We start from the raw sequence: 10,831 nt of genomic DNA, 5'->3' as shown, positions 1-10,831 counted from the left end.
AGCTAGCTCCCTAGCTAGCTCCCATGGTGCTCATTTACCTGCTAGGGAGCTAGCTAGCTAACATCAGGGGCTAAAGCCAAACAGTGGCAGGGTTTTTACTTTTTGGCCATTCATTTTCCACCTCTGTCCAGTTTACATAAAAAAACATTTAAAAAAAAAAACTCTTCTTCTTGTGAGGGTCATAAAAACATGAGACCTGCATGCTTTCCTTGCTTGCTTTCATCCACACCAGTAATGATCTCAGCGTCCGTCTGCAGGACAAGCAAAACCAGATTTAAGGCCTTCCGCCATGACTCCTGCTTGATGCTAAGATTGTCAAAGACTTTGGACAGATGAACGTCCTTGTCGGAGTCCAAGACAAGTTGTGAGAACTCTGCAGAAATGCTATTAACATCTTGTAGTTTTTGGTTTACCACAGTCCTGGCTATGACTTGTGAAATCCCGTTGGAGTTGGCCATCACGGCAGATAGGTAATCCATAAAACTGTCTGTCAGGAGGTGCAAGACAATACCAAGGTAGGGGTTAGAACCACTAGTCCCATCTCTGGGATTCTCCGCTTGCGCTTTCTTCGCCAGACGACGAATACAAAACAGCTCTGTGACACCAGCGCCAGGTAGCACTGCTTTGTCTTTCAGGGCATGGTGTAGGCGGTAGGCACAAGCCCAAAAGTGGTCCTCCAGCGTCTGCACCTTGCCATGTACGGGGCTGGTGATGACGACCGTGACCAACCGGGTGCTCCCAACGGCGTGAAGGTTGACGGCGGTTAACGGAGTCCCCTCGTGGCTTGGGATTTCCCTCCATATACTGACCCGGATACCCTTGCCAACGCAGTGCTTACTCAACTGCGTGGCGTACGTCACCAAAACCGCTCCAGTTGCAATAGCCATCTCCTTTAAAATGGAAACTCTAACTTTTCCAACTGCGAGGATACAATGCTGAGCACAGAGTTGAATCACATCCTTGTTTACAAGCCCGCTGACAAGCACCAAGTCCACTTCTAGGTGTGACAGGAGTGCCAGGACCTTCCCCATCCACTCTTTGTCTTTGCTCACATCGGACATATTTGACTGGTTGCTGACATATTGGATGCCCGTAGGCCTGTTAAAGCCAAGATGGCGGTAGGCGTTGGATAAATCCCCACTGATAAGAATGGCGTTCAGGGGTTTGTCCTTGAGATGATGCGCCACGGAAGTCTGGTCTGCATTGAGGAGAACGACGCAGCCCGGACTAACGTGAGCGTGATTCTCCGGGAAGCCTGGCAACAAGCAAGTGGTCACTTTAGTCACATCGAACACGGAACTCTGGATGTCTTCAGACTGGATACGACTGGCTTGGATGACTAAACGCATTGCGTCGTTGCAACCGTGACTTAGTCCATCCGCCAGGTGTGCGACGTCAGGAAGACGAGGATCCAGAACTGAAGTACTTTCAAGCCCGGTGTTGCAAAAATGGCGACTTAACTTTACGTGCCTTTTTTCTTTGCTGACTTTAGAGTCTGATGGGGCTTCCGTGACTCGTTTCCGTGTCGACGCACAAAGAGCATCGAATGAAACACTGCTTTGCTTGCAAACATCTATGCACAAGTCCAACCCCTCTTTCATGGCTGCAACAACACGAGAGGTCGGAATTCCTTGCTGCAAGCACAACCTTGCTGCCTGACTCCACACTCCGGCAAAAAACAGCAGGCATCCGGACCCCGTGCGATAAACCTCATGGTGCGCCCGAACAGTCTCGTGAACCAGCTGGCCAACAGCGCAGGTGCTCAGGTCCAGGTTGTCCAGTATGCGCAAACACGAGCTGACCAGAGTCGACTCCCCGGTAGCTTCATCCTGGATGAACTTGTAATTTTTATGTGGTCCCAACGTTGAGTGTGCGACAGCGGCTAGTGTGGACAGTTTTTGCAGTCCCATGTGTTGCCGCTGATTTATTATTGTGCCTCCCAGCATTACTACTAAGGCCTGAAAAATTAAATGAGACATTAGAGCTTTATTTTCTTATGAAGGAGTATTAGAAAATAAAACATTATTAAAACAAAATGTGATTAAATCCATAATTTTACATGAATTAAGATGGGTATTTTTGAGAGTTCCATTCTTTTTCTGTATTAATTTCATATTGTATTCTAATCTAAACTGTAATGTCAAATATTGTTCTCATCAAATTGCAAGTTGCAATCTTGACCATACTACTGTTTCTCAGATATGACTTGTTTCTCAAACATATTTTAATCTGATAATCTTATGACTTTTATCTAAAATGTACTTTTTTTAAATCTAAATTCTCAAATATATGACTTAATTCGCATACTGTTACGATTTGTAATCATGAAAATATCCAATTATTTTTTGTTTCCTTTTAACTTCAGGAGATTTTTTTTCTCTTAAAAACATAAAACATTTGTTTTGCAAAATTAAGATATGGTAGGTCTTTTTTTATTATTTCAAAGTAACCCTAATTTCTTTCTAGTTTCCCTTAGAACAGAGGTGGGCATCAAGGGTCGGAGTCCTGCAGGTTTTGCATGTTGCCCTTCTCCAACACAGCTGATATATGACCAGCTCATCAGCAAGCTCTGCATAAGCCTGATAACGATCCTGTTGATTGGAATCAGCTTGTGTTGGAAGTGAGAAAACTGCAAGACTCCGGCCCCCGAGGACCGAGATTGCCCACCTCTGATTCAGAACAACTAGCTTCTTTGTTGATTAAACTCAAGAGCAAAGGCTGTCATACAGTAAAAAAAACAAAAATAAAAAAGAGACACCTTAGCAGTCCTTGGTTAAGTAAAATAAAGTCCAGTAAAAACGTATGTGGCGCTAAAAACTACTTTGGAACACACTATACAGTAAATTATATATCATTACAACACGTATAACGTACATCTCTTCGTGGAATAAAATATACGGTATAGTGGAACTGGAAATATAAACAGCAACTTTACAGGCTTTACCGACAATCTTACAAATTTACGCTCAATTTATGAGGATGATCTACAAGCTAGGCTAACAGGCTAACACACTATTTTGAATTACAGCAATTTATTGACTACCAAAGTTGTCCACAATTAACCACGCGAAGGGCGAAACGAGCAACAGGATATACGCCACTTAATACATTGAAGAACCTTTTCAATTATTAAAGATAATACCTTATTTCGGGTTGTATGTTTTCCCTTCCATTGACGGGCTTCCAAGCTCTGGCAACGACTGCGCGTGCGCAGTTTACCTCGTTGCTACGGGAACATGGATGGTCCACAATGATTGGTTGACCACGTTACATCACGCCTACTTCATTTTCTTCTTCCAATTACTGGCGGATGGCAAGCAACGTTTAGTTGCATACCGCCATCTACTGTGTAGCACTCACCGTTGCAATCTACTTATCAATTTGTTCAACCGTCAATGTCAGCAAATGGCTGACATTTGCGGAACGTTTTAAACACCAAAGGTAACTCGGATGGCCCGTAGTAATAGTTATTAAAAAAAAAAAAAAAACAAGAACAACAATAATAATGTTTTTGCCATTTGGTGGGATACCTGCCACGACTACGCATGCGTCGTTTGTTTGGTTACTAAGGAGACAAAGGAGGGAACGCAACAATTGGTGGATAACGTTACATCCCGCCTACTTATTTTTGCAATTGGCTGATAAACAGACGTCATGGCCAAAAAACGTTGCCCATTGGTTCTCGCGTTAGCAAAGGGAAAAAGTAGCACGTTGAAACGTTGGTAAAGAGAAGTCAAACAAACCGAGCTGCTTTTCCTTGACGACCGTTGTAAAAGACGTCAGAAGCTGAACTCTATTTGCGTTACTATTGTTTGGAGCAAGAGAGTGTCACCAGGACTACCAGTTTGTTGCATGTTTTAGGATAGAAGAAGCGAAAAGGAGACGTGAGCGGCAAAAACAAACGTGTCCGATTACTTCCGGTATTCCGCCTGTTTGTTGATCGTTCGTTCACCTCTCTGCTGGCAAAAATGGTATATATTTGTGTACAGGGGTTTTGTATTCACAACTCACTTTCTTAAAACCATTGTCTTCTTTGTGTTAATGCGTGGTTTTGAGAGTAACACGTGTACGCTAATTTGATCCAGTTTGAGTCCAAATAGAGGCGACGTACTCCTATTTTTTGTTTGTTTTCAGGCGGCAGCTTATAGAAAAACAACCCCATCCACGAGCCAGAGGAAGAAAGCCAGTTCGAAAATCGAACTGAGTGAGGAGCAGAAGCAGGAAATTAAGGAGGCTTTCGACCTCTTTGATTCTGACGGCACTGGCAAGATTGACGTCAAAGAGCTCAAGGTTATTCATTTTTGCTTTACAAAATGCACACTGTAAAGTGCTTTAATTGATAATTGTCTAAACACTAGTACACTACTCAAGCAGGCTAACATCTAAATGTGAGTCGCCACATATTGTGAACGAACAAAATAATCAACATGAATTATTAATTCTTACTGGGTGTGTGGTGTGCTTGATGACCAGTGCAACATAAATTTAACAATGTTTGTTGTCATACCAACACTGACCTGTAAGAAGCAATGTGGCACCTCAGGGCATCTAGACAACAACAACAAAAAAGCTAGGCTAACTGGCTAATCTTCTCTGTCACGTCCAGATCACAAAGTCTGTGTCTCAACCCAACTCAGCATATAATAGAGATAAATTTGTTAATGATAATCCGAGTTTGAAATTTTCATAATGTTTCATCTCTTGGTGGTGACAGGTTGCTATGAGAGCACTTGGCTTCGAACCCAAGAAGGAAGAAATCAAGAAGATGATCGCCGACATCGACAAAGAAGGTTCCGGAACAATCGACTACAGCGACTTTCTCAGCATGATGACGATGAAAATGGTGCGGTCCAGGACCCGCCGCAGGCCAAACAGTTGTTTGCGACGTTAATTGCTAATATGTGAAATGGTTTCCACCAGAGTGAGAAGGACTCCAGAGAGGAGATCATGAAGGCTTTCCGACTGTTTGATGACGACTGCACAGGGAAGATCTCCTTCAAGAATCTTAAGAGAGTGGCCAAGGAGCTAGGAGAGAACCTCACAGATGAGGAACTGCAGGTACTGAGTTCACTCTTAACCCCAATTTTGGCCCTTTTCTTCATAATGGTAATTAAATGTGATCACTACTTGCGCCAGTTATTTATTATGCTGATTCTGATGTCAAAAATAAATGTCTAATATAGCACAGCCCTGCTACAATGAATCCATTCTAAAACGAGGGCAGTAAAGTGCATTTGTGGTCTTGCAGGAGATGATCGACGAGGCCGACCGAGACGGCGACGGTGAAGTCAACGAGCAGGAGTTCTTGCGGATAATGAAGAAAACAAACCTTTATTGAGGAACTTGTCATTGTTGTCGTTTTTAAATGTACACAGCCTCATGTTTTATTTCTCTTTCCACTTGGTCTGTAAATAACTTTTTCCTACATAGAAATGAAACTTTTTGAACGTAGCCTGTGTGTTCTTTGTCAAGCCAGAAAAAGTGAATAAAAAATGAGTCATTTGGTAAAAGTTACTTTCGCTTCACAAAAAAAAAGGGTTGTCGTTCTATGGGGAGAAAAAATGCTGACTAGGTCGACTTTCAGCCCAAACAGGAAACTGTTGTGACGTTGTTTTTTTCCGAGCCGTATTGCGTCTTTATTTTATTTTACTTTACATTTTTGTTTTTTTAATATACATATTGATAACTAAAGTCACTAAACATTGTGGCGGTTTTGAACTTTTTTCTACTCCATTCAACCCGTCAACTTTATTTTGTGTTATATAGGTGCAAAGATTTAATGTGTGCGTGGGAAAAACAAGGTTAACATGTTGCATGTGGCATTACAGTAATATGTTTGTGAAATATCTTTGACTATGATTTGTATGTTGAATTATAATGCTCAAGTTTGGGGAGGACAAACAAAAATACTACAAAAAAAATTTAAACTAAGAGGGTTAAAAAAAATGGTTACCATAGTGCTACACCAGTTGATATGCTAAAAATAAAAGTCAAAAAAACGTATATTCATAATTATTGAATAAAAAAATACATATTTCAAGTACACATTTAGCAAAAAAGTATTAATTGAAATGTTAAAATAAATTTGAAAAATGCATTGATATTACAGTAAAATCAATGAAACAAAGGCAGAAAAAATAACTTCTTTTCCGTAATAAATGTGCATTTGAATCATGAATCATAACCTACTCATTCATCTCAATTGAAAATGGACAATTACTTTTTTAGGCAAATGATTTCTAATTTCCTAAATGAAATTATACTTCAATTAATTCCTATGAGAAGTCTGACACAAAAACATCAGTTTTCAAATGACTCAAGACGGTGCATGTAAACAATGTGCTGCTGTTTTCTTATTCCTGAGCAGAGGCGGCCATCCCCCACCCCCGCCCTTCTTTACCTGCTTCCTGTACATTTACAATAAGATGGCCCTTGCTTTTCACCGAAAACGGCTCATCGTTTGACCTTATTGTGTCTTGGTACCACAGATGAGATCATCATGTTAAAGGGAAGACACCGAGGTGACTCGATGGATCAACAAAATGGCAGTCTTTGAAAGATTTTTGACATGGCGATATGACCTTAAAAATGAATGAGCATGGGGATTTCTTCTCTGATGCTTTGGAAGCTCTCTGCAGAACATGACTCGTGCTGTAAGATGTGACTACAAAAAGTGCTTTATATAAATAAATAAAAAAAAGCTGCCTTGCCTTACTGTCAACTAGACAAAACAAAGAGAATGATAAAACATTTGTTTAAAACAACCTCGTAGCTAACAGCCTGTTTAGCTTAATGCTAACAGCCTGTTTAGCTTAATGCTAACAACAATACAAAACTAGCATCAGTATTGTGATGTTATAACTGACATATTTGAACATAAACGGTAAATGTAATGTTTAAAATAGACAAGCAATACAGCAATCAATACTCGGAAACATATATATATTTTTTACTTGGTGAAATATGTCTAATATTATAGCTTAACAGTCGGATGTGAAACTCTTCATGTGTGGCTTTTTTGTATTATACTGCCCCCAGGTGGCCAAGACGCGCACACCAGGAGAAGCACAATGTCACCAAATTGGAGTTTAATTCTTTACATTCCATTATGTCTTGACTGTATCTTTAAATACAATATTATAGATCCATTGTATTTCCTTTCATATCAATTGGGAAAGGTGATTTGAGATATACCCGAGTGAGGATGAAGCGCTATAAAAAAAAAATGGAGTGATGGATAAAAATGCGGTCCATGTGTACGCTTGGTCCAGGTCTACATAAATTTGTGAACATTTTGATGGTGAAAAATATTTTCCCCAATCAACCCGCTGATGAGTGTTACCTCTCAGGTGTTCTGTGAGATTGCACGGGGTTTCACACACACACACGAGTCGACCACAAATGACAAATGGCTTCGTCACCAGCCCAAAATGCAACCGCTTGACACCACGCCCGCATTTCGCTACGTTTTCTCCTCACGTACGCCATCACTTTCCACTTGAAAACAGCAAACTTGTAATGACATTTAAAGGCTACAAAATTTTGATTCCAAATTTTGTAACGCATTAGCGCAAGCCTTGCCATGTATGTAACCCCCCAAAAAAAGGTGCTCGCACCGGATCCAATGTCAGTGCTTTGGTCCAAAAATTACTTACTACAAATCCTATCCTTCGTTATTCACCAAAAACTCACATCTTTGTGTAAAATAATTACTACTTTAGCGCCAAGGAACTATGTTGAAGTGAATTTAAGGAGTTGTACTTAGACAAAAGTTAAAGTTTAGTAGTCAGAATACCGAGCCAATAATAAACATTTACATGTTGTACATCCAAATCTAATAGTTTTATATCTCCATATATACACAAACATTTTTTAAGTCAGTTAATTATTGCAAATGGCAAATGAAAATTTATTTATTTATTTATTTTGGGGGGGGATGCAAATAGCAATTTAGAGAAAAAGTTATTTTATGAGAATAGTTGTGTTCATTACAAATTAAAAGCTATGTTACATCTTTTTTTCTTTGTGAAAATTCATTTTTCAATTAAATCAAAATTTAAAAAAATTAAGTTGGTGTTTTTTCCGAGGAAAAAAGTTGTAATTAATTGTGACAACGACAGATGGGGAAAATATAATGGTACAATAGCAAATTCATTATTTTTAGAGAAATAAGTTGTAATATTATGAGTCCAAAATTGTAAGCTTCGCTAGAACCAAGACATTTGGTCAGGATAAAAAAAAAGTGCAATGTCACAAAAAATTGAGAATAACTGCATAAAGTTAAAGCCTTTTTCCCCCCTTGAAAAAGTTAGTAAATAAGTTACAAGGACAAAGATGCATTTTGTTGGGGTAAAAAGTTGTACTGTAAACATACAATTTCAAAAATGGCTGTCTTTTTCGCAGTTGAAGTTTGATATTAAAGTCAAAATTTAATAGGGGAAGAACAAAAACACAACTTTATAAGATTATGATTACTTTTTATCTTCTAACAGTTATGAATTTATGGTCGTAACATTACAACTTTTTATCCCGACAAAATGTGCATTGTGACTATTGCAACTTTTTTCTTGAAACATACAACTCTAGTAATGTCACCTAAAATACATACATGAATTTAACCTTACATTAGGACTTCTTATCCCAGCAAAGTATGTCTTTGTTCATGATTACGATTTTAAAGTACGTAGATATAGTCTCATAAAATTACAGAATTTCCCTCTAAAATGTAGGAATTTTCTCACGGCTGACTTTTTATTGGGAAAAAAATACAGGACTTTATCCAGGTTGTATGCCTTTTCTTCTAAAACAAAAAAACAAACAAACAACACCAGTCCCCTTGTAGTGTAGTTATGCCCTTTTTTTTTTTTTTAAATGATAGTAATTTATTACAATTTATTTTGTGGCCCACAAGCTCCAGCTGTGGGACTCAAGTTTGACAAACACTGCGAAGAAAAAACAGCAAACAGGTGTGCTGTGCATGAATGTGGGTCAGGAATTTTTTTTTTTTTATGAAAGTGGCGTTTTCTGTGATGCGCAGGCGAAGGAAAGGGACTCCAGAGCATCTGAGAGTTCCTCCTACGCGCTTCTTCCCCTTGGTGCTGACTAAGCGAGAGTGCACATCAGAGGGGTTTTCGCTTTCTCTTTTCTCAGTATCTCTCTCGCTCGCTCGCTTCCCTTTATTCTTCCCTCTCTGCCCGCTGACGTTCACACGGGCTCGTCCTCTCAATTTCCATGTGACAGTGACATAATGCAATAGTTTCATCATTTATGAGTGATTCATTAAACTTTTTAACGTTACCGACCTATCTAGTATATGACGTTTAACGTAATGCATGCAGCCATTTCATTTGTTTATTTGTATATATGGTCTCTCTCTACAAGTTTAGCAGAGGTGGCAAATCCAGGAAGTAGAAACTCTGCCACATTTTGGCTTTAGTCCCAGGTACTAGCTAGCTAGCTCCATTGGTGCTCATTTACCTGCTCGAGAGCTAGCTAGCATCAGGGGCTAACGCAAAACAGTCAAATGTTCTGCCTTTAATTCCTATGTTTATTGTTGCTATAGTGTCCAAGAACGACCTAAATAAAGACGTTATTGTATTTACTATATATTTTTTAAATTAATTGAACGATTAATTGGTTATCAGAATTATATCCTGCCAAATATTGGCATTGGCATCGGCTACAAAAAAAATACACATTGGTTAGGCCCTATTGAGAATGCTTTTGAACACACACTGAGCATGCCACTTAAAGGCAACTCAAAGCTTTTCTTCACAATATTATGTTGTATGTGCCCCGACTAGACTAAAAACGGGCATTTTTATTAACACTGTGCTTGTGGAATATGAGTTACGCGGCAAAATCCTTTCAGGGTGCGGCCATTTTGCCACATGCTGTTGACTGAAAATGACAACAACAAAACACCAATCCAAAACAAGCAAACACCAATGTCACATGGCCAAACTCAGATCCAGGTAAGATGTGATTGGTCGTTAACTGAGCAACTGTGATGTCATTTTCAGTCGACAGTAAGTGTCAAAATGGCCGCCCCTGGCGTATTTTTCCACTCAACTCTTTTATTGCTCAGTTCCTTAGACCCCAATATTAGCATATTTGGCAGAGGCATCTTTTGTTGAATTACAGTTATAATTCTTTCATAAAAAATATACAAGTTGTAAACATCATTACGCATATAGTTGTAAAATGTCTGAAGTCCTCTTGATTAACAAATTTAAAGTACTGTCTCAAATATTCTCCATTTTCGACACTGTTCATGTATAGGATCGTATGCCGAGAAACTTTTCTTGGGAGGAGCAATATGGCGGCCTTGCGGCTTCAAAAGTTTTAGCCTATTGGCTATCGAGTCGTATATTCAGATCAGTGCCTGAGATCAAGAAAAACTCATATTCTACAAATGCAATATTAATCAGAATATCATGTTTCAACTGGTGGGGCTACATAGAACATATTGTAAAGAAAATTTTGTGGAGAATTTATTGCTGAAAATGTGCAGCCCTATACAATTGCGGGTGGGTCTGTAATGTATTCCCCCCCCACCGTCAACAAGAGGGTTCTCTCTGTCGTCATCATCACATGTGCGTGATAATAGTGCGGTTGTCAGCATCACTACGACGCGCTACGACCGCGGCGAGAATGGGAAGTGGTACCTTCCCTGCTTCTTCCTGCCGCGCTCGAAAACGCCGCTCGCAACCTACGGGCGGCGACGCGCACACGCATCTTTTGACGCCACGCGGCGGTGTGACTGCCAGTGGAAAAGAAAAAGTCATTAGTCATACGAGTTTCTGCAGGGTTCCAACTCTCGACGGGCGGT

At 39.7% G+C, this 10,831-nt stretch overlaps 2 protein-coding genes across 3 annotated transcripts; one reads left to right on the top strand and one right to left on the bottom strand.

Annotated features, from left to right (window-relative positions):
• Positions 1-10: 10 nt before the first annotated feature.
• bbs12 (Bardet-Biedl syndrome 12) lies at positions 11-3,282 on the bottom strand. The gene is made up of 2 exons (XM_077578641.1): positions 3,143-3,282; positions 11-1,958 (listed from the first exon to the last, which is right to left on the bottom strand). Exon 2 carries the CDS (start codon positions 1,944-1,946, stop codon positions 180-182), a length of 1,767 nt encoding a protein of 588 aa, XP_077434767.1. The 5' UTR covers positions 1,947-1,958; positions 3,143-3,282; the 3' UTR covers positions 11-179.
• Positions 3,283-3,667: 385 nt separating this feature from the next.
• On the top strand, positions 3,668-5,451 carry cetn4 (centrin 4). 2 transcript variants are annotated; one of them, XM_077578643.1, is made up of 5 exons: positions 3,668-3,920; positions 4,135-4,290; positions 4,715-4,843; positions 4,921-5,058; positions 5,249-5,451. In XM_077578643.1, exons 3-5 carry the CDS (start codon positions 4,721-4,723, stop codon positions 5,336-5,338), a joined length of 351 nt encoding a protein of 116 aa, XP_077434769.1. In that variant the 5' UTR covers positions 3,668-3,920; positions 4,135-4,290; positions 4,715-4,720; the 3' UTR covers positions 5,339-5,451. The 2 variants fall into 2 exon arrangements, with proteins under 2 accessions (XP_077434769.1, XP_077434768.1); XM_077578642.1 differs by having other exon boundaries at positions 3,669-3,971.
• Positions 5,452-10,831: the final 5,380 nt, after the last annotated feature.

The sequence above is a fragment of the Vanacampus margaritifer genome, chromosome 10 (assembly GCF_051991255.1).
Source record: "Vanacampus margaritifer isolate UIUO_Vmar chromosome 10, RoL_Vmar_1.0, whole genome shotgun sequence".
Lineage (NCBI taxonomy): Eukaryota > Metazoa > Chordata > Actinopteri > Syngnathiformes > Syngnathidae > Vanacampus > Vanacampus margaritifer.
Note: the sequence above shows the minus strand (reverse complement) of the source record. Positions and strands in the feature narration are given on the sequence as shown.